The sequence below is a fragment of the Pseudophryne corroboree genome, chromosome 4 (assembly GCF_028390025.1).
Source record: "Pseudophryne corroboree isolate aPseCor3 chromosome 4, aPseCor3.hap2, whole genome shotgun sequence".
Lineage (NCBI taxonomy): Eukaryota > Metazoa > Chordata > Amphibia > Anura > Myobatrachidae > Pseudophryne > Pseudophryne corroboree.
Genome location: NC_086447.1, coordinates 613352568 through 613377522, shown reverse-complemented (window position 1 = coordinate 613377522; position 24955 = coordinate 613352568). Strand labels below are relative to the sequence as shown.

Below are 24955 nucleotides of genomic sequence, written 5' to 3'. Positions count from 1 at the left end.
AATACGTTTTGGTAATTACAATGCTGGTTTGTGGGGGAGGAGAGGGGGGGTTGTTTCTTTTTTTCAAGATCATACTACCTTTATATATTAGTTTTGCAGAATATTTTATTTTCCAATATTTATATTTATTGGAGGAAAAAAAACATGCATTAGGTGCTGACAAATGTAGTATTTTTCTCTTTGTACCCCATATAATCTAAATAAAATTGCATAACTACATCTGTTCTAATATGGTACCTTTTGGCTATGAGATGATGAAAACTTTCCCAACTGCCTGATTTGTACATAGGGGGTCATTCCGAGTTGATCGCTAGCTGCCGTTGTTCACTGCGTAGCGATCAGTGAAAAAAACTGCTAATCTGCGCATGCGTATGCACCGCAATGCGCACACGCGTCGTACGGGTACGAAGTCCTTTGTGGTTTTGCACTGGTTTTAGCAACGATTTCAAACGCGCAGCCGAACGCAAGAAGAATCACAGACAGAGGGCATTTATGGGTGTCAACTGACCGTTTTCTGGGAGTGTTTGGAAAAACGCAGGCGTGGCCGGGCGTTTGCTGGGTGGGTATCTGAAATCATTACAGTGTCACTCGTCGCAGCAATCATCGCACAGAATAAGTAACTACAGGGCTGGTCTTGTTTTGCACAAAATGTGTTTGCAAGCGCTCGGCTGCACAGGCGTTCACACTCCTGCAAAGCGAAAATACACTCCCCCATGGGCGGCGACTATGCATTTGCACGGCTGCTAAAAACTGCTAGGGAGCGATCAACTCGGAATGACCCCCATAGTGTAATAGTGATCAGTCTTGCATACATAGAATTGTCAGCACTATAGTCTCACAAGATGTAATGCCTATGGAACAATGCCTAGGTGGCAGTACTGTCTGTATGATGTAGCCTGTGGGTGGTCTCCCCTTTGCTAGCATCGCTTTCTCCTGCATAGAGACAAGACAGCTGTCTTTCTTTAATCTAATCAGGGACAGGGAAAAAAGCTGGAGAAAATATCATATGACATAGGATTTAGGAAACAATGCACTGAAACAAATAAATGGAAACCATCTTTAGTCCTTGTTATCTCAGTGATTCACTGTTTTTCCTCCTCACCTGATGTATAGGACTCGGAGGTGAAGAATTACAGCAGGATGGATCCAGATTATGCAGCATTTGAAAGCTCTCTATGTAATGAATTTAAGGACTTCTGCAAAAAATTCAGTGATGCGTACAAGGAGCTGAAAGAGGACCTGACCCCATACAGAGATGATCGCTACTACAGGTACTGTAACATGGCCACTGCTAGAACACAATTGTTGCTGTGTTTCTTGAATGCAGCATTGTAACAAAGACTGATACTGAAGTCTTGTAAATGGTGTCAAGTATAGTATAATATAGATTAATATAGACACTGTGGTAAATCTGTATAGAATGGTAAGTGGAATAGGATGCTAAGATTAGGGATGAAATGGCATCTTTTTCCTATGTGCATCTGTGTATTAGAGTGATCTGTACCAATGTAATTTCTCTTCATGTCAGCAGTCCACAGATATTGTATAACTGAATTATTGTTGTATTTGGGATCATTATGTATGCAGCTTTATTTGGGGAAAAAAATAGTTTATAAAAAAATATATTTTTTTCCTAGGGATTCTATTTATTTCACGTGCATTTTAATATACAGAATATCTGGCCTAATTCGGACTTGTATGCTAACCTGATGGTTAATGTACAAGTTTGATAGCCTGAGTGACAGGCTGCGGGTATTTGGGGGGCTGCAACTGACTCCACAAAACAACGCAATCTGGCAACGCAGATTTACTGACCTCGGCTGCAGGTCAGAAACAGTCATCCTGAGTAACCTGAAGGTTATTCAGATGACCGATGGTCCCGCAGAGTGATCCAATGGTGCATCTTGAGACGCACCAGCGAATCACGGAAGCAGTCAGGAGGCGTCTATTTCCACTAGACGCCTCTTGCACACATCTCTCCCCCCTCTCAGCACAGTGCGATGTGCTGAGCGAGAGGGGGGCGGACACGGGGTAGGGGGGCTCTAATTTCACCCAGTGGTGAAATGAGCGACCTGCTAGATTGCAGGCCAATCTAGCACCAGCGAAAGCGACGTGCGGGACCACGTATCGCTGTCGCCGGCACCCCTACACACGGAGCGATGTTGTAAGCAATCTAGTCAGATTGCTTACAAATGAGCTAAACATTGCTCCGTGTGTACCCCCCTTTAGGCTACAGAGCAGATTCAATTAGCTGCAGAACTTACCACGCGGCTGTAGCTCCAAGTTTAACACGCAGAGCTTATAATTACTAGCTAACTTCCCTGATCGGTAAGTCCGTGGCTAAAGCATTGGGATGCAGTTAATTTACCGGCTGTCAGGATCCCGGCGGTCTGGATACTGATGCCGGAATCCTGACCGCCGGGGAAATGCTGGTGGTCGGATCCTGACATAAGCCCAGTTGTCCCACTCGGGTAGTGGTCTACGCCACCACCCAATGGGGGAATATAATAGTGTGGCGAGCAAAGCTGAAAAATTTGCTGAACAGACTTATTGAATTTCTTCTGGCAAAGCTACAGCTGCACAGCATACCACATGGCTAATTGAATATTCCCCTAATAGGCAACTATTATTACAACCTAAAAATGAAGTAGTTGTGAGATGTAAAAAACTTGAAAATTGATTCATCATCATATATGGCAGTGGTCAGGGAACAGGGGTAAATTATCCCAAATAGGGTAAAAATTAAATTCCTGGTGGTAATGGACGGGCGCGCTGCTGAGACACAGCACCGTCCAGCTCGTTATGTGACGTGCTAACGTCACACTGCGCTCCCTCCTGCCCGCCCTACGCTGTGCTCCTGGCCACACTGTACTGTGTTCCTGGCCGTGGTGTGACGTGCTGACGTCACACTGCGCTCCCTCATGCCCGCCCGTCCTGCGCTGTCCTGTCCTCCCACCCGCGGCCCGCCAACCCACACACAGAACTTGAAGTGTTCTGTGACTGACCGCTGACGGAATTCCGCAGGATCAGACAGGGGCCAGTAGCGGATCTTGCCACAGGCAAGCAGTACTTTTGCCCGGGGCGCCGCCTTCCGGAGGGCGCTGGCGCCATCCGGAGGGCGCCGCACCATGGCAAGATCCGCCACTGCTGTGCCCTCCGCTGCCCGCTGTGTCCCCCCGGCTCCTGCGGCTCTGGTTCCGTGAAGGGAACTAGACGCGTAGCGTCTAGTTTCCCTTCGCAAAGAGGACCATTACTGAGCGGTGCGCGATGACGTCATCGCGCACCGCACAGCAAAGGTCCTCTCCGCGAAGGGAACTAGACACTACGCGTCTAGTTTCCCTTCGCGGAGAGGACCTTTTGCTGTGCGGTGCGCGATGACGTCATCGCGCACCGCTCGGCATTTAAGCGGCGCTTCTGCTGTACAGGGGGCGTGACTGACCACGCCCCCTGTAGTAAGCCACGCCCCCCATTCCCTGCCCGGGGCGCCGAGGGCATTCGAACCGGCCCTGACAGGGGCCCACATAACAGTGGGAAATTCCCACTGACATTAGTGGACCATCTGTCTCCTAAAAGTCATGTCCCTCTCCCCCCTCATCCATCTTTCTTACATTCATTCTGGTGTTTTGGGGAGAAAGTGTTAATTAACCCATTCATTGCCAAAAAAATAACACACACACACACACACACACACACACACACACACACACACACACACACACACACACACACACACACACACACACACACACACACACACTTTCCTTCCTTTCAAATCAAGGGGGTAACGTCGGCGTATCTAAATATATTTTGGGGTGAAAGGTAAAAAAGTTCCCTGACCCCTAATATATAGCTTCATCACAGTAGACATACTGCATAGAAAAAATACAACCACACACCCAAAGTAGTGGCCATAAACACTGTAGGGAGAATATACAGTCAGTGTGTTTTGTGGGGGGCTATTTACTTCATGTAACTGTCATGTAAATTAGTGTAGAGTAACAAATAAACAACTTAAAAAATAGTATGTATATAATAACTGGTAATAAATAATATATATAAGCAGCTGTCCCGCGATACCTAAAATACACACTTTCGCTGTTAATTAGTAGCTGCAAAAGTTTACACGGCTGGGCAGTGTTAGTGCGCATACATGACATTAGTTCAGCCATGAACAAACATGCCTTTACTGTTCTTGGCCTGTGTTAGAACACCCTCATACCGCCCCTTGTGGGATCAAGTAGTAAAGTCTCACAAACTATTCTGGGTATTATGTACGTACGGTGTTAATTCACGTAAAATATGGCACGCCAACTGGTATATTATCATTCTGCATGAGTGCTTTTGTGAGAACAATGATATTCATACAAATACAATTCATTAGAAATGTAAGAGCAATATATAAATTCCAGGCAGAAGGGAAGCTAAATTAATAGGAAATGCATTCACCAGTGGCGCACCCAGGGGGGGTTTCCGAGCACCCAGAAACCCCCCTCCACTAAAAAAATAAATAAAAAAATAAATAAAAAAATGTTCTTCTTTTTTTAGCTGCATGAGTATTATTAATGGCTGTCTAGCGTCCTCTGTAGCCTGCTGTCTTCCTGGTGGCACTTGTAAGTGCAATAAAAGTTTACTTTATTTTAATTTATAGTACATATATATCCATGTGCATACATATATACACATGTATATACATACATACATATAAACACACATACATATGATATATATATATATATACACATGTGTATATATGTGTACTGTATGTGTGTGTATATATATATATATATATATATATATACATATGTATGCATGTTTAATATGCTATGTATATGTATGTGTGTATATATATATATATATATATATATATATATATGTAGATATATATATATATATATATACACATATACACACACACACACACACATACTAGTTTTACGGACCCAGCATATACTGGGTCACCTCAGTCCCCACCCCCGTGATTGGCTCCGCCCAGTTCTGGAAACCCCCCCCCCCCCCATGCAAATTCTGCGTTTGCCACTGTTCACCCATATCAATATGAATGGAAACCAGCAACCTGTACCCTGAATAAACATGTGTATTGTCCCTATAATAATCTGAGGTTTACAAACCTCTGCAGTTAAATACAAAGGATAGTTATTTTTGCATCTATATGTACTGTAATAGTATTCACTGCATTGTAGTGTTGCTACTTTTAAAATCTATATTTCCTAATTTCCAATTGAAAGTTCCAGATAAAGTTTCTGTATTAAACTATGTACTGTGTACATACATCAAATTATAAATTTAACATGAAAGATAACAAAGCTAACTTCACTGTATTATTTTCTTTGCTCTCTAAAGGCCTGTAAACACTAGACAATTTTGTAAGCGATAGTATCGCTCCCGGAGGGAATCGCCTAGTGTGTACGGGCCTTTATTCTGTAATTAAGAATTGTGAGTACTGCATCATGAGATATAAATAAAAGCATAATTAATATGAACAAATTCTACCCAGAGTGTTCTGATTAGAAAATGAGCGTGAAAACCACTAGGTAGTAAGAGTGACAGCCAGAGCCATGCTGAATAACTCCAGTAACAGTTATGACGCTGTAGTTAAAACAGTAATGTAACGTAAAGGGCTAGGGTGGGCAATCAATAGAAAAACTAGAGACCATTCTTTACACAGCTACATTTGTATGTGCCAGGATTAAACATGGCCGCTCTGCGGCCTCCTACGTCCCCGGCACTTTCGCGTTCACTTGTTTTGCGGATGGAGGAAGTAAAGGATTACATTACACATCTGAGTCAGCATCGATCCCTTAGTGATGTGACGTATGCGGAAGAGGGCGTTTCCCAAACTAGTGTGTGATAGTGGTAGTGTGGCATTGAGTGATCGGCAGTGACTTGGCAGCCTCTTTAGGCTATTTGAGGGGTGATCCCATCTGCACCAGAGCCACCGCCATGGATCCGTAAGTTTAGGGATATACACGTTAGAACATTAATGCTCTCAGTTATGTGCCGGTCTATCCTCCACTGCCTGGTACATGACTGATATCTACCACAGTATCTGCACAGTTGTATTCAGTCTGCCACGTATATCATGCCATTCCTTGGTTTCCTTGCATCCTTTTCTTCTTTGCAATTATGAAAAGCATTGTTCTGATACGGGAATTATGTGCTGGTTCCCATATGCTGCAGTGATTTGTGTCTGGCTGCAGTGGCTGGTTATTAGCAGATCTCAACAGAAAACGCTGCTCCCGCTCTGCTTTCCCCCTGTCACCGAAATGTACACGGAATAGTTATGCCTGCCGGGGTGTAAGTTACAATACTTTAATTGAGTCTACAGTGTAGTAATTCTTCTAATTTGAAACAAATTTTCCAATTAAAAATACAAACCCGCCCTGACATGGACTGACGTGGGGGTTGTTCAGAGTTGTTAACAAACCAATAAAGTTAGCAACTGGGCAAAACCATGTGCACTGGAGGCGGGGCAGATATAACATGCAGAGAGAGTTTAGGGCCCCATACACTAGAACGTTATGTCTGAGGCTGAAGTCGGAGGGGGGGGTGGTTCCATACGATTTGGAACATTTTGCAAACGATGTATCGTATGTGATCCCAGCCATACCTGCGGGAACCGACATATCAGCACTGACGATCTAGGGGATCCGATCCGACCCTCACGGGAACGCGGATTGGATCATATCTGAAACGCCTCCAAAATGCCCGATATATCTGCCCGATTGCCCTAAATTGGCTGAAATCGGGCATTATCGTTCTACTGTATGGGGCCGTTAAGATTTGGGTGGGGTGTGTTCAAACTGAATTGCAGTGTAAAAATAAAGCAGCCAGTACTTAACCTGCACAGAAACAAAATAACCCACCCAAAGCTAAATCTTTCTCCATGTGTTACAGCAGGCCTGGCCAACCTGTGGCTCTCCAGCTGTTGTAAAACTACCAAGTCCCATCATGCTTTTCCACAGTTTTGCTATTGGAGAATGCTAAAACTGTGGCAGGGCATGCTGGGATGTGTAGTTTCACAACATCTGGAGAGCCACAGGTTGGCCAGGCCTGTGTTACAGGATGGGGATGATATACCGGATGCTGGCTGTCAGTATACCGACAGCAGCATTCCGTCTACTGCTATACCGGCAGCGAGTTCACTCGCGGGCTCGCGCTCACCACGCTTCAAACTACAAGTTCTATTCCCAATCAGTTCGTGGCGTGGACCGACCAACCAACCGAGTGGGAATAACGGAGGTGTTGGCATTCCGACCGCCGGCAATATGTCGGGTTCCTACAGCTGGTATTATAACTACATCCCCATGTTATATCTGCCCCACCTGCAGTGCAATGTGGTTTTGCCCAATTGCTAACTTTTTTTGGTTTGCTAACAACTCTGTATAACCCCTGTGTCAGGATCCACATACAGTATGTGCCTCAGCTTGGTTGATTACATCATTCGTTGATTACATCATTTTTAAAGTTAAATTCATGTGTTGAACTGTTTTTTTTTTTTTCTTTTATTGATTGCACTCGCTTTACTGTGTTAATAATGGTATAGTGTGTTTTGGGCGTACTTTGTACTTCATATTCACAGTGCTTTTTATTATATCCATTTTCCACCAAACTGTTCCACTGGGTTAGGGTTTGGTGGGAAAGGGTCAGATAAAAATTACCTGGGTCACGTTACCTAGGAATACGACTCTGGTACCGATTCAGGTGATGGCATGGTGTGAATGGCACGACCCGGTCATCAGACCCAGGTCACATAAAAAGTATAGAGAGCCGGATCACCGGCGCTTGGAGATAATACCAGTGATAAGTGCAAGGTGATAAACGCAGCAGCCAATCATCAGCTCCAATATGCAAATTAACAGATAGGAGCTGATTGGCTTTTGCGTTTATCACCCTGCACTTATCACTGGTTTATCACTTCCTTATGCTGTCTCCAGTCTTCATACATCTGCCCCAGTGTCCTCTTCAGCTGCCATGAGAACAGGCAAGATTGCACACAGGTGTAGTCTGAAAGGGGTCTACCCACCAAGATGCCGGATCCAGCTTGTGGTGTGAACGGATTCTGAACCGGCTGTGACACGAGTTTGAATCGTGTTCGAAAACCAGGGTTGAAGCCGGCATATTAGTGTAAGTGTGGGGGTATAAGTGTGTGACAATCAAGTGATGTTAATATTTGTATGCGTTCTATTTGCTAAATTGTTCAGTAGGAAATAGGGTATTATAAGGATTAACCATCCTGTAAGATATGGTTGCCAGAAGTCATATTGGATTTCTGTAATATATAAAAACAGACCACCTGCTGCCTCTTTTTTCTTTTTCTTTTCCTCTATGGCCATTCAATGTGACTTGGCAGATCTCTCTCTCTCTCTCTCTCTCTCTCTCTCTCTCTCTCTCTCTCTCTCTTTCTTATATACATAGCCCAGTGGTTCCAACACTTTCTTGAATCATGGCACCCTAGAGTATAAAAAAAAATTTCATGGCACCCCTAGGCCAAGTTTCTTAATGCTAAATTCAGAAAAAAATATTAAATGAAGTAAACTGTGCTTAACTGTCATCCTTAGGGAGGTGGTGCTTCTGTTTGTCCACATTTTATGATTGACAGCCACTAGCTCTGATTTTTCCTGTCACATTGACCATATATAATTTGATTTGGTACTGGACCACCAACCTGAGGCACCCCTGCAAATGATTCAAGGCACCCCTGGGTGTCACAGCAGACAGTTTGGAAACAACTGACATAGCCTGTAGGTAATTATATAAAATACTAGTCAACCGTTGCTCGAAATTGAGCAAACAAAATAGCGCACGCCACCCTCTCGATGTTGTGTTTTTTTTAGGAGAAAAGATCACGACATGGACGTATTGTTCCTCAACAACCTGACCACTTATCAAAGTTCTGCGACCTCATTGCACCTTACCTACATCACACTCCCTTTCGAAAGACACCTGAACATTCAAAATCGGTGTTGTCATTTCAGAATAGTTGCTTTCACAAAAAAAATTCCTTAGCAGATTAAATATTTATGGGGAATTCAATTAAAAGAGAAGAAACATCGTGAGTGAAAAACTGACGTTTTTTCACAATGTTCCCTGATGGTTTTTCCTGTATTTTTTTTTTCCAGGCAATCTAATCTGGCCTTCTGGAAAAAATAAATTTTCTAGCGGTTATCGGGAATAATTGAATTCCCCCATAGATGGTTACTAATTTTGTGCATGAGACAAAGTTTGTGTACATTAACACATCAGAAAACAAAGGTGTCACTATCTCATTTGCTCTGATTTTTTTTTTTTCCTTTTGTATTTTGGAATTTCAAGTATAAGGGACTCTACCCGCACTGTCATATTTTGCTCTCTCCTCACTCTTTGGCAGACCCTGCTCTCTGTAGCCATTGAGCACATGGTTTTGCAAGTAAAGTACTGGAATATCATTTATTTTCCACTTTAAAATGTCAGTGGAGGAGTATGAACAGAAGGACAAATTAAAAGTTGCAATTTCTTGAGCCGTTGGTAAAACAACTGCATTAAGCATCCAGCTTTGACCTGTAATAGGCACCTGTAAATAACATACAGTATGTAGTAAAGCTGGTTTAGTCAACAAGTACATAGTCCTCCTTCAACTACTGAATGTTAAAATAGACAATGACTGAACAGTCTCTAAAATGTCAAACTTTTTTTTCCTGGATCAGTTGTGTGAAGAAAGTATGTACCTGCTAAACCTGATGTCTTATTTAAATTTGTGGCTGTAGGTTAAAGGAGCGCTCTATTTGAAATACTCCCTATAGCTGCATGAATAAAACTAATCCAGTTCTACACAAACCAAGCTAACAGGAATTGCGAGTTTTAGTACATGTAGCAAGACCAGAGCCGGCCCTAGGCAAAGACAAATGCCTAGGGCATTTGGAATACCTAGGAGCACATGAAGCTTCTGCCGATTAAAATGATATGCAGTATGCCTATATTGTGTGTGACTGCAGCTGTATCTGCATACGAAATGCTACATTACAGTGTATTAACTGGAAATCACTGTAACGAAGCATTTCGTATGCAGATACAGCCACAGTTGCACACAGAATATAGGCATGCTGCATATCATTGTAATCAGCAGAAGCTGCTTGTGCGTGCTAGTCACATAGCAATGCAAATAACAATCATTTATGGCAAAAAAAAGCGCCCAGCATTAGCAGAGCTCACAGTTGACTCATACCAGGCATCTCCTGCTGCATGGCGTATTGAGGCAAGATGTATAAGGACACATCTGTATCCAAGCAGAGGTCACAGTGTCAGCAGCTGTCTTAGTGCTGTGTGCGGGTGGGTTGGTTGTGCAATAGTGTTCGGCATATGTGTAAGGGGCATTCATAATGTGTGACATGTGTAAGGGACATTATGTGTGTCATTATGTGTATAATTGCATTAATAATGTACAGCATTTCTGTAAGAAGCATTGTGTACTGTGTAAGGGCATTCATAATGTGTGACGTGTAAGGGGCATTATGTGTGTCGTGTATAATTGCACTAATAATGTTCAGCATATGTGTAAGGAGCATTATGTGTGGCATGTGTATAAATGCCTTAATGTGCGGCATATGTGCTATGGACATTACAGTATTTGTCATTATGTGTATAAGGGTATTAATAATGTGCTGCATAATGTGTAAGACGCATTATGTTTATAAGGACATTAATAATGTGTGTCATGTGTAAGGGTCATTACTGTGTGGTATTATGTGTATAAAGGCATTAATAATGTGTGGCATTATGTGTACTAGGTGCTCTACTGTGTAGCGTAACGTATAGAAAAGGCACTATTGTGTGGTCTAATGTGAATAAAGAGCAATATGGTGTAGTGTAATTTTGAATAAGGAGCAATTCAGTGTGATGTAATGTGAATAAGGGGTATTACTCTGAGTAATCTATATAAAGTAAAGTGGTACTACTGTGTGGTGTAACGTGAATAAAGGACACGCGCATGATTTAATGTGAATAAAGTTGCCCTGCTGCTGTGTGGCGTAATTTGAATTGGGGGTGCTCTTGTGTGGCCATGACCCTTCCCAGCAAGAACACGCCCCTTTTTGGGCTTGCGCGCTGAATGTGTGCACTGTTTCTATTTAAAATATAGAGAGTAGGAGCACCAAAATGAGGATTGCTATGGGAGAGGGGTGATGGTGCTGGGAAAGGAGTGCAGTGTCAGAGGCGGAACTCGTGGCATTATATTGGTTAGGGCTGGCTCTGAGCAAGACTGTTATTATAATGGCTCTGACCCTTTCTTCTAGAAGGTATTTTACAAGGGGTGATTGATCAGTAGCCGTGTTAGGCAAGAAAAAATTTTTTTGTGGGGGGGAAAGGTTTGATTTATTTTTCAACATAGTCCCCTTTTAGCTTGATACACTTGGCCCAACGATATTCTAACTTTTTCAAGCCCTCCAAAAAATAGGATTTGTCAAACTCGGCGATGACCTCCTCATTCAATGCAAATCTCTTTCCGCTGAGCCATTTTTTTCATGTTTGGAAACAGGAAGAAGTCACAGGGGGCCAAATCTGGAGAATACGATGGATGCGGCAGTAGTTTGTAGCCCAATTCCGCCAATTTCGCTGTGGCGACGTGGGACCAGCGTGCCAGCGCATTGTCGTGGTGGAACAGCACTTTTTTTTTTTTCTTCAACGCGTCATCGAATCTGCCCAATAATTGAGCATAATACTGCCCTGTGATCGTTCTCCCCTTTTACAAATAGTCGATGAAGATTATGCCTTTCGAATGCCAGAAAACGGTGGCCATGACCTTTCCGGCTGATGGAACCGTCTTCGCCTTCTTTGGTGCACGTTCGCTGGGTGATGTCCACTGTTTTGACTGTTCCTTCATTTCTGGCGTGTAGTGATGGATCCATGTTTCACCAACAGTCACAAAACGGCGCAGAAACTCCTTTGGATTGCGCTTAAACAGGTCCAAACACTGCTTCGAAGTGGTCATTCGATTCCGCTTGTTATCCACAGTGAGCAAACGCGGCGCCCATCTTGCTGATAGCTCTGCCATGCCCAAATGTTCGTGTAGGATATTCTGCACATGTTTAAATGAGATGCCAATCTCTCTGACCTTCACTCGCTGGTCTGCCAATACGTTATCATGGATTTTGTTGACCATTTCATCCATAGTCACCTCAGTTGGGCGACCTGGACACTCTTCATCGAGGATGGATGTACGACCATGCTTGAATTCATTGAACCAATATCTGATTGTCCATCGAAGGTGAAAGGTCCCCATAAACGGCTTCCAACTTTTCTTTAATTTCCTCACACGTCTACCCATCCAAAAACAAGAATCTAATCCCCGATCGGTACTGCACTTTCTTCATAGTTAGAAAAAACTCAAACTTGCTCACTTCCAACAGCTACCAAAACGAAAGTACACAATGAATTTATCTGAAATTCTGGCAGTCGTTGTTTGACAGATGACACTAAACGATGATATACAGGTTTGACGTCAGGGGTACCATCTGTCTTCAAACACGGCTACTTATCAATCACCCCTCGTATTTTCGAAAATACTGTATATTCACCAATTTTCAAAATCTGTTACCATGTTCTCTTAATAATAAGTGAAAATATGCCCTATTGGGTCATCTTGATTAGTCTATAGAGATGTGCTCTGCATTCATTTATATTAAAATGATTTCACATATTCTACTTTGTGACTTTCAGACTATTTACCATGCACTTTGGGTGTACAGGTTGAGTTCCCCATACCAAAATAACAAATACTATATCAGTTGCACTCAAAACATTCTGTAACACCTTTGCTCTCTGATGGTTCAATGTACACAAACTTTAACGCACAAAATTATTAAAAATATTGTATTAAATTGTCATCGGGCTGTGTACAGGTGTATATAATACATAAATGTATTTTGTGTTTATAATTGGGTCCCATCCCCAAGATACCTTTATTATGGTATGCCAATGGTCCAAAATACATAAAAATACGATATCCAAAATACTACTGGGCCCAAGAGTTTTTTGGGATATCTGATGTTTCCGTATTTTGGGTGTGGGAGACACAGCCTGTAAAGACACAATGCAAGAGGTTACTGTCCGAAAGCACATCAAATCTCCGTTGTAATATTAGAGATAACAAGATGTGTATATAAAAGTTGTAGAAGTTACAATGTCAATGTTTCCCATGTGAACTGAGAAATAGATTGATCAGCATTGGGATCTGTAACACTGCTAGGAGTTCGGTATCCGATCTCTAGGTCGACCACACTTAGGTCGACACTGTCTAGGTTGACCACTATTGGTTGACAGGGACTCTAGGTCGACTTGACAAAAGGTCAACATGAGTTTTTAAAAATAAAATAAAAATTCTTCATTTTTTTTACTTTTTCATACTTTACGATCCACGTGGACTACAATTGGGAGTGCAAAGTTCGCTCGCCATGCGAGGGGATACGGTGCGCTAATTGGGGATCCTGGTCACTGTACGTAGAAAACCACACCAAAAAAAGTGCAAAAACTCATGTCGACCTAGTACATGTCTACCTAGAGTCCTTGTTGACCTAGAAACCATGTCGACCTACTTTCTGTAGACCAATAGTGGTCGACCTTGCATACCACACCCTAGTAGTTCTAGGAAGGAGAACTTGAGTTTATGTATGAAAACAGACTTTCTCTGACGTCCTAGTGGATGCTGGGTACTCCGTAAGGACCATGGGGTATAGACGGGCTCCGCAGGAGACTAGGCACTCTTAAAAGAAAGATTAGGTACTATATCTGGTGTGCACTGGCTCCTCCCTCTATGCCCCTCCTCCAGACCTCAGTTAGTATCTGTGCCCGGCCAGAGCTAGATGCACCCTAGGGGCTCTCCTGAGCTTCCTAGAAAAGAAAGTATTTGTTAGGTTTTTTATTTTCAGTGAGATCTGCTGGCAACAGACTCATTGCTACGTGGGACTGAGGGGAGAGAAGCGAACCTACCTGCTTGCAGCTAGCTTGGGCTTCTAAGGCTACTGGACACCATTAGCTCCAGAGGGATCGAACACAGGCCCAGTCCTTGGTCGTCCGGGCCCGGAGCCGCGCCGCCGTCCCCCTTGCAGAGCCAGAAGAACGAAGAGAAGTTGAAAATCGGCGGCTGAAGACTCCGGTCTTCATTAAGGTAGCGCACAGCACTGCAGCTGTGCGCCATTGCTCCCTTAGCACACCACACACTCCGGTCACTGATGGGTGCAGGGCGCTGGGGGGGGGGGGGGGGGGGGCGCCCTGGGCAGCAATTAGATTACCTTACTTGGCGAAAAGCACATAATACAGTCTGATAAACTGTATATGTGCATTAACCCCCGCCATTAAAGTACATAAAAGGACAGAAGCCCGCCGCTGAGGGGGCCGGGCCTTCTTCCTCAGCACACCGGCGCCATTTTCTCTTCACAGCTCAGCTGGAAGGAAGCTCCCCAGGCGCTCCCCTGCAGTATCCTGGTACACAAAGGGTAAAAAAGAGAGTGGGGGCACATAAATTTAGGCGCAAAACTGTGTATATAAGCTGCTATAGGGGAAAAATCACTCAGTATAGTGTACATCCCTGTATTATATAGCGCTGTGGTGTGTGCTGGCATACTCTCTCTCTGTCTCTCCAAAGGGCCTGGTGGGGGAACTGTCTTCAAATAGAGCATCCCCTGTGTGTGTGGTGTGTCGGTACGCGTGTGTCGACATGTCTGAGGTAAAAGGCTCCTCTAAGGAGGTGATAGAGCAGATGTGTGTGGGAGGGTGTCTCCGTCGACAACGCCGACACCTGTTTGGATATGTGTAAGTGCTGAGGTAAAATTATTGCACAAAAGGTTAGGGAACAGAAAGGAAATCTACCCTGGTCTGTCCCTATGTCACAGAGTCCTTCAGAGTCTCTCTATGGTCACTATCCAAAATAACAAAGTATCGACACAGAGTTTAACTCCACTGTCGACTACGATAATGCAAAGTTACAGCCAAGAGGGCTAAAAGATATTCAATATATGATTATTGGAATAAAAGATGATTTGCATATCACTGATGACTCATCTGTCCCTGACACGAGAGTACACATGTTAGTTAAGGGGAAGAATGCTGAGGTAAATTTCCCTCCTCTCATGAGGAAAAAGAGCGGGAATCTCCAGACAAGAGACGGCAGCTTCCCACAAGATAATTCTCAGGCTGTATCCTTTCCCCACTAGGGCCAGGATGTGTTGAGAATCTTCCCCTTGGGTGTCCTGTTTGCACTAGCTATTCTCAGGGATCCTGCAGATAGTGTGCACATTCTAGTATACTACCCAGACCGGCGATTGTGTCGGCATGGGTTTATAGCGCTGTGGCAGCGTGGACAAGTACCTTATCAGCAGAGATTGAGACCCTAGTATGCATATAAATATTTTAAGATGCTGTCTTAAGTGATAGATATATAATTATAAAGCATGCCCAAAGGGACATGAGTATACTGGGTCCTAGAGACAAAAGCTATGTCGATGTCTGCTTGACGTGTCCTGTAGAATATACATTGGACAGATGATGCCGGTTTAAGAGGCATATGGAAGGCTGAGGATTGTGTGGAGAAAGGTTCTCGGTCCTGGTCTCCACAGCTATAGCTGGTAATTCTGATATTTTGCCTTATATTCCTGCTCAGCCTAGGAAAGCACGACATTATTAAATGCAGCTTTTCGAATAATGAAACAAGAAAGTCTGAGGTGTGTCCTTTCTTGTCAGAGCCGGGGGCAGAGGAAAGAAGCTGTACAACACAGCTAGTCCCCAGGAACAGAAGTCCTCCCCGGCCTCTACAAAAATCCACCGCATGTCGCTGGGGCTCCACAGGCGGAGCTAGGCCCGGTGGGGACACGCATTCGTAAGTTCAGCCACAAGTGGGTTCACTCCCTGTTAGATCCCTGGGCAATAGAAATTGTATCGCAGGGATACAGGCTGGACTGTCAGAAGATGCCCCCTCACCGAGGACCCGGCGGGCTTCCCCCCAAGAGAGGGAGCCAGTGTTAACTGCAATTCGTAAATTGTATTTTCAACAGGTGGTGGTCAAGGGTCCCCTCCTTCAACAAGAGGGTGTTATTATTCGACCATGTTATAATCCCGAAAACAGACGGTTCGGTTAGACCCATATTGTATTAAAATCCCTGAACATATACCTGAAAAGGTTCAGGTTCAAGATGGAATCGCTAAGAGCGGTCATTGCAAGCCTGAAATGAATCTGGACATAAGGGATGCATACCTTCATGTCCCCATTTATCCACCTCATCAGGCTTACCTCAGAATTGCGGTACGGGATTGTCATTACCAATTTCACCAAGGTAATGGCGGATATGATGGTGCTCCTGCGGAAGCAAGGTGTCACTATTATCACATACTTGGATGATCTCCTCATAAAAGCGAGATCAAGAGAGCAGTTGCTGGACAGCGTATCACCTTCTCTGGAAGTGAAACGGCAACACGACTGGATTCTATATATTCCGAAGTCGCAGTTGGTTCCTACAGCTCATCTGCCTCGCCTAGGCATGATCCTAGACACAGACCAGAAGAGGGTTTATCTCCCGATAGAGAGAGCTCAGGAGCTCAAGACACTGGTCAGGAATCTATTGAAAACCAAAACAGGTGTCAGTGCATCACTGCACTCGAGTCCTGGGAAGGATGATGGCATCATACGAGGCCATCCCCTTCGGCTGGTTCTATGCAAGGACAATGGAACTTACTGGACAAATGGTCCGGATCACATCTTCAGATGCATCGGTTAATCACCCTATCCCCCAGGGCCAGGGTGTATCTCCTGTGGTGGCTGCGGAGTGCTCACCTTCTCGAGGGCCGCAGATTCGGCATTCAGGACTGGGTCCTGGTGACCACGGATGCAAGCCTCCGAAGGTGGGGGGCAGTTACACAGGGAAGAAAATTCCAAGGTTTGTGGTCAAGCCAACAGACTTGCCTTCACATCAATATCCTGGAACTAAGGGCCATATACAACGCCCTAAGTCAAGCGGAGTTCCTGCTTCGCGACCAACCGGTTCTGATCCAGTCAGACCGCAGGGGCTCATGTAAACCGCCAGGGCGGCACAAGGAGCAGGGTGGCGAGGGTAGAAGCCACCAGAATTCTTCGCTGGGCGGAGAATCAAGTAAGCGCACTGTCAGCAGTGTTCATTCCGGGAGTGGACACGACCTCCACCCGGGAAAGTGGTGACTTCATCAGGAAGTCTTCACGCAGTTTTGCAAATTGATGGAAACTGCCTCAGGTGGACTACATGGCGTCCCACCTCAATAAAAAGATAAAAAAGGTTTTACGCTGGGTCAATGGACTCTCAGGCGATAGCTGTGGTCGCACTAGTAACACCGTGGGTGTTCCAGTCGGTCTATATATTCCCTCCTCTTCCTCTCAGACCCAAGGGCTGAGAATTGTAATAAACGGAGGAGTGTGAACAATATTCTTTGCTCCGGATTGGCCAAGAAGGACTCGGTACCCGGAACGGCAAGAAATGCTCTCAGAGGACCCATGGCCTCTGCCTCTCAGTCAGGACATGTTGCAACAGGGACCCTGTCTGATCCAAGACTTACCGCGGCTGCGTTGGACGGCATGGCGGTTGAACGCCGGATCCTAGCGGAAAAGGGCATTCCGGATGCAGTTATTCCTACGCTGATAAAGGCTAGGAAAGACGTGACAGCAAGACTTTTTCACTGTATATGGCGAAAATAGGTTGCTTGGTGTGTGTGGCCGGGAAGGCCCTACAGAGGAATTCCAGGGGGGTCGATTCCTGCACTTCCTACAGTCAGGAGTGACTATGGGCCTAAAATTAGGATCCATAAAGGCCAAGATTTCGGCCCTATCCCTTTTTCTCTCAAAAAGAACTGGCTTCACTGCCTGAAGTTCGGACGTTGTTACAGGGGTGCTGCATATTCAGCCCCTTTTGTGCCTCCAGTGGCACCTTGGGATCTTAACGTGTGTTGGATTCCTAAAATCCCACTGGTTTGAGCCACTTAAGACCGTGGAGCTAAAATATCTCACGTGGAAAGTGGTCATGCTTTTGGCCTTAGCTTGGACTAGGCGTGTGTCAGAATTGGCGGCTTTGTCATGTAAAAGCCCATATCTGATCTTCCATATGGAAAGGGCAGAATGGAGGACTCGTCCCCAATTTCTCCCTAAGGTGGTATCATTGTTTCATTTGAACCAACCTATTGTGGTGCCTGCGGCTACTAGGGACTTGGAGGATTCCAAGTTGCTGGACGTAGTCCGGGCCCTGAAACTTTGTTTCCAGGACGGCTAGAGTCAGAAAAACTGACTCGCTATTTATTCTGCATGCACCCAACAAGCTGGGTGCTCCTGCTTCAAAGCAGACTATTGCTCGCTGGATCTGTAGCACGATTCAGCTTGCACATTCTGCGGCTGGACTGCCGCATCCTAAATTAGTAAAAGCCCATTCCACGAGGAAGGTGGGCTCTTCTTGGGCGGCTGCCCGAGGGGTCTCGGCTTTACAACTTTGCCGAGCTGCTACTTGGTCGGGTTCAAACACTTTTGCAAAATTCTACAAGTTTGATACCCTGGCTGAGGAGGACTTTGAGTTTGCTCATTCAGTGCTGCAGAGTCATCCGCACTCTCCCGCCCGTTTGGGAGCTTTGGTATAATCCCCATGGTCCTTACGGAGTACCCAGCATCCACTAGGACGTCAGAGAAAATAAGAATTTACTCACCGGTAATTCTATTTCTCGTAGTCCGTAGTGGATGCTGGGAGCCCGTCCCAAGTGCGGACTCTCTGCAATACATGTATATAGTTATTGCTTAACTAAAGGGTTATTGTATGAGCCATCTGTTGAGAGAGGCTCAGTTATTGTTCATACTGTTAACTGGGTATAGTTATCACGAGTTGTACGGTGTGATTGGTGTGGCTGGTATGAGTCTTACCCTGGATTCCAAATCCTTTCCTAGTAATGTCAGCTCTTCCGGGCACAGTTTCCCTAACTGAGGTCTGGAGGAGGGGCATAGAGGGAGGAGCCAGTGCACACCAGATATAGTATCTAATCTTTCTTTTAAGAATGCCCAGTCTCCTGCGGAGCCCGTCTATACCCCATGGTCCTTACGGAGTACCCAGCATCCACTACGGACTACGAGAAATAGAATTACCGGTGAGTAAATTCTTATTATTACAGTGTTTGAAAGAGATTAAGGGGGATATGTACTAAACAGTGATAAAAGTGAAGAAGTGATCCAGCGGAGAAGCAGCCCATGGCAACCAATCAGCATTGACTAACATTTAGAATTTGCATACTATAAAAATATACAGAGCAGCTGATTGGTTGCCATGGGCAACTTCTCCACTGGCTCACTTCTCCACTTTTATCACTGCTTAGTACATGTCCCCCTAAGAGAATTAAGTAAAGCGTCAGAGTGGATGATGCGACAAGGAGGCAATTTTGAAAGGATTAAAAGTTGGCGCTTAGCCCATATGTTGAGCCTTACACATCACAAGACGATGCTTTGCATCAGTAGCATATGGCTTGAATTACATGAAGCCATCCTCATCATCCATGTATATTTGCACTCTTATATATCCACATGATATGCCTCCCAACAGGCGAATATGCGCTAATTGCTTATCTGCATGATCTTCATTTGTGAAAACTGTCCTCAGCGTACGCCAGCCCACTCCCTTTTATCCCCTGTTCTGTCTCTCAAGTGCTAGATACAGTAAATGCAAGTCTACATTGGCGCATCCATTCTCTTTGTGTGCTTGCCCCATAGGGTAGCAAGCATTTTGAGCGAATCTGGGTGTGAATCAGCCGGGCGAAGGGTGTGAGAATTGCTGCCATTGCCCTTTTCTCTTACGTCCTAGAGGATGCTGGGGACTCCGTAAGGACCATGGGGAATAGACGGGCTCCACAGGAGACATGGGCACTAAAAAGAACTTTAGGTATGGGTTTGCACTGGCTCCTCCCTCTATGCCCCTCCTCCAGACCTCAGTTTAATACTGTGCCCAGAGGAGACTGGGTGCACTACAGGGAGCTCTCCTGAGCTTCCTGAAAGAAAGTATTTTGTTAGGTTTTTTATTTTCAGGGAGACCTGCTGGCAACAGGCTCCCTGCATCGTGGGACTGAGGAGAGAGAAGCAGACCTACTTAAATGCTAGGCTCTGCTTCTTGGGTTACTGGACACCATTAGCTCCAGAGGGAGTCAGAACGCAGGTCTCCCCTAGCGGTTCGTCCCGGAGCCGCACCGCCGCCCTCCTCGCACAGCCGGAAGATAGAAGCCGGGTGAGTATAAGAAGATAGAAGACTTCAGAGGCGGCAGAAGACTTCAGATCTTCAATGAGGTAACGCAGCTCCCACACAGAACACACACAGCGCACACTGTGGGGTGCAGGGCGCGGGGGGGCACCCTGGGCAGCAATGTATACCTCTAGGGCTGGCTATGATTTGATTTACACTATTTAGTGGTATTTCAGAGTATCCCCGCCAGTTTGTTTAAAAAAAAAAAAAAAAAAGCGGGACCGAAGCCCGCCACTGAGGGGGCGGGGCTTCTTCCTCAGCACTCACCAGCGCCATTTTCTCCACAGCACACACTGAGAAGCTGGCTCCCCGGACTCTCCCCTGCTGATCACCGGTGACAGAGGGTTTTAAAGAAGGGGGGGGGGGGGCACATAATTTGGCGCAGTGAATATATAACTGGCTCATTTTTCACGCACCCCCAGACTGGCAAACACATTCCCATCAAATATGTGTTGACCTGTTCTAGCCAGTTTGTAGTTTACTACATACGCTGTCCATGTGGCCTATACTATATAGGTAAGACTATATGCACATTTAAAGAACGAATGGCGAACCACAGACTTTCAATACGCCAAGCTCTGGAGGGAACGGATACTGAGCAGCCAGTGGCTAGACATTTTAAACTTCATAATCACAGCTTAGCAACTCTGCGCTACAAAATGATCGATCAGGTTCCCCCCAATATTAGAGGTGGTGACAGGGGACGCAAGTTACTTCAACTGGAATCCACTTGGATTCACAAACTGAACACAATTGCCCCTATGGGTTTAAAGGAGCAGCTTAATTTAAATTGTTTCCTTTAATTATGACTATTTATATATAGGTGGTCATAGCATTGAGCATGCCTTCATGACAGGGAACCAGTGACTTTACATATTTATCATTTTTTCATGAATATTGATTATGTCTTTGCTCAAGCTACATTGATGAGGCCAACACTGTGCTGCACTGTTATGGTGCTGAGGGTCTGCATGTTATATACATAACTACATGCAGTCTATTCTCTCCCTGCACCGGCGCGGTGACGCACAGTGGGCACATTAATTTCTTTCCAATGTTTATCCTGTGCATGTTCCAGGTCTGCATCTATTGGTGATGGTATCACACTTTGTTTACATTGTTGTCATGGTTACTGTCTGTTCGGACAGGGCGCCGTGAGACGCACGTCGCGGGACTATGACATCACCGGCCCGGCGCCCTGCACGAGACACACATCGCTAGACGCACAGGGTGTTCTTCTATAAAGGTAAGAAATGTTCTTTGTAAAATTGTTCTGACGAAAGTTTAATTAATAAACTGAAACGTTAACAGCAACGCATGGTGTTTGTCACCTACATTTATTGCAACTAATAAGTCCTTGGAGTGCCGCCACTTATATGCTATACACCACTCGCTGCAAGGCGTTTGAGGAGGGCACCAAGGCGAATACCACTTACGAATATTGAGTGCCGGCTTCTTCTGCAATATATATATATATATATATATATATATATATATATATATATATATATATATATATATATATATATATATATATATATATGCGCTATATCTGGGTAAATTTTTGTTTTTCCAGGGTTATTGGCGCTGGGTGTGTGCTGGCATACTCTCTCTCTGTCTCTCCAAAGGGCCTTGTGGGGAAACTGTCTCCAGATAGAGCTTTCCCTGAGTGTGTGTGGTATGTCAGTACGTGCGTGTCTGAAGCGGAAGGCTCTGCTAGGGATGAGGTGGAGCGCATGAGTGTGGTGTCGCCGTCGGCAACGCCGACACAGGACTGGATGGATATGTGGAATATTTTAAATGCAAATGTGAATTTATTGCACAAACGTTTGGACAAAGCAGAGTCCAGGGACGGTATGGTGGGTCAGACCCTACCTTTACCTATGTCACAGGGGCCTTCGGGGTCTCAAAAGCGCACACTTTCTCAGATAGTTGACACAGATACCGACCGATTCTGATTCTAGTGTCGATTATGATGATGCGAGGTTGCAGCCAAAGTTGGCAAAAAGTATTCATTATATGATTATTGCTATAAAGGATGTGCTGCATATTATAGATGACCCCGCGGTGCCTAATCCTAAAATCCACATGTTTAAAGAAAAGAAGCCTGAGGTTACCTTTCCACCTTCCTTTGAATTAAATTAGTTATTTGAAAGTGCTTGGGAAACTCCAGATAAGAAACTGCAGATTCCCAAAAGGATTCTTATGGCTATCCTTTCCCGATCAAGGACAGGATACGGTGGGAATCCTCCCCACGGGTGGACAAGGTGTTGACCCGCCTTTCCAAAAAGGTGGCGCTGCCGTCTCAGGATACCGCTGCCCTAAGAGATCCTGCTGACCGCAAGCAGGAAACTACCTTGAAGTCAATTTACATACATACCGGTACATTACTCAGACCGGCAATAGCGTCGGCTTGGGTTTGTAGCGCTGTACTTGCGTGGACTGATACCTTATCTGCTGATATGGATACGATGGATAAGGAAACTATTTTATTGACCCTGGGCCATATTAAGGATGCGGTCCTTTATATGAGAGAGGCTCAGAGGGATGTAGGCATAATGGGGTCCAGAGCGAACGCTATGGCGATTTCTTCCAGGCGAGCACTGTGGACCTGACAGTGGACGGGTGATGCCGACTCGAAACGGCATATGGAGGTTTTACCTTACAAGGGTGAGGAGTTGTTTGGGGAAGGTCTCGCGGACCTAGTCTCCACAGCTACTGCTGGTTAATAAACTTTTTTACCTTATGTTTCCTCACAGCCCAAGAAAGCGCCACATTTTCAGATGCAGTCCTTTCGGCCGCATAAATCCAAGAGAGCTCGGGGATCTTCCTTTCTTGCCAGAGGTAAGGGCAAGGGGAAAAAGCTGCCAGCTACAGCCAGTTCCCAGGAACAAAAGTCCTCCCCGGCCTCTACTAAATCCACCGCATGACGCTGGGGTTCCGCGGGTGGAGTCCACTCCTGTGGGGGCACGTCTTCGTCTTTTCAGCCAGGTCTGGGTTCATTCTCAGGTGGACCCCTGGGCAATAGACATTGTTTCCCAGGGGTACAAGCTGGAATTCGAAGAGGTGCCTCCTCGCCGGTTTTTCAAATCGGCACTGCCGACTTCTTCCCCAGAGAGGGAGGTAGTTTTGGCAGCAATTCAAAAGTTGTGCCTTCAACAAGTGGTGGTCAAAGTTCCCCTGCCGCAGCAGGGGATGGGCTATTACTCAACCCTGTTTGTGGTCACGAAACCGGACGGTTCGTCAGACCAATTCTGAATTTAAAATCCTTAAACCTATACTTAAAGAGGTTCAAGTTCAAGATGGAATCGCTCAGGGCGGTCATCGCAAGTCTGGAAGAGGGAGATTATATGGTGTCCCTAGACATAAAGGATGCATACCTTCATGTCCCCATTTATCAACCTCATCAGGCGTTCCTGAGATTTGTAGTGCAGGATTGTCATTACCAATTTCAGACGTTGCCATTTGGGCTTTCCACGGCCCCGAGGAATTTTACCAAATTAATGGCAGAGATGATGGTGCTCCTGCGCAAGCAGGGGGGTCACAATTATCCCGTACTTGGACGATCTCCTGATAAAAGCGAGATCGAGAGAATGATTGATGGACAGCGTGTCACTCTCCCTGAGGGTGTTGCAACAACACGGTTGGATCCTAAACCTACCAAAGTCACAGTTAGTTCCAATGACCCGATTGCCTTTCTTAGGCATGATTCTGGACACTGAACAAAAGAGGGTTTTTCCTCCAAAAGAAAAGGCCCAGGAACTTCAGAGCTTGGTCAAGGACCTGTTGAAGCCAGACAGGGTGTCGGTACATCACTGCACTCGAGTGCTGGGAAAACTGGTGGCGTCTTACGAGGCCATTCCATTCGGCAGGTTCCATGCCAGGACTTTTCAGTGGGACCTTCTGGACAAATGGTCCGGGTCACATCTACAGATTCATCAGATGATCCGCCTGTCCCCCAGGGCCAGGGTGTCTCTCCTGTGGTGGCTGCAGAGTACTCACCTTCTAGAGGGTCGCAGGTTCGGCATCCAGGACTGGGTTCTGGTGACCACGGACGCGAGCCTCCGAGGATGGGGAGCAGTCACACAGGGAAGAAACTTCCAAGGTCTGTGGTCAAGCCAGGAGGCTTGTCTACACATCAACATTCTGGAATTAAGGGCCATATACAACGGCCTTCGTCAGGCGCAGACCTTACTTCAAGGTCTACCGATTCTGATTCAGTCAGACAACATCACAGCAGTGGCTCATGTAAACCGCTAAGGCGGCACAAGGAGCAGAGTGGCAATGGCAGAAGCCTCAAAGATTCTTCGATGGGCGGAGAGTCATGTAAGCGCTCCGACAGCAGTCTTCATTCCGGGAGTGGACAACTGGGAAGCAGACTTCCTCAGCAGACAAGATCTGCATCCAGGAGAGTGGGGACTTCATCAAAAAGTCTTCGCAGAGATTGCAAGTCAGTGGGGACTGCCTCAAATAGACATGATGGCTTCACGTCTCAACAAGAAACTTCCGAGATATTGCGCCAGGTCAAGGGACCCAGGCAGTTGCAGTGGACGCACTGGTGACACCGTGGGTGTTTCAGTCGGTCTATGTGTTCCCTCCTCTTCCTCTCATCTCAAAAAATACTGAGAATCATAAGACTAAGAGGGGTTCAGGCAATTCTCATTGTTCCAGATTGGCCTCGAAGG

General features: G+C 45.5%; 1 protein-coding gene across 4 annotated transcripts in view; it reads left to right on the top strand.

The window, feature by feature from the left end:
• The first annotated feature begins 916 nt into the window (after positions 1-916).
• Positions 917-24955, top strand: part of TMEM181 (transmembrane protein 181) — a 236698-nt gene continuing 212659 nt past the window's right edge. The window contains exons 1-2 of one of the 4 annotated variants that reach the window (XM_063917645.1): positions 5759-5969; positions 21419-21516. Coding sequence is in view for 2 of the 4 variants with exons in the window: in XM_063917643.1 (XP_063773713.1) it covers positions 1141-1271 (131 nt within the window). In the remaining 2 variants the exon portion in view is untranslated. Of the gene's footprint in view, positions 1272-5758; positions 5970-21418; positions 21517-24955 lie in introns of those variants that run through there. The other 3 variants (XM_063917643.1, XM_063917644.1, XM_063917646.1) reach the window with 3 other exon arrangements.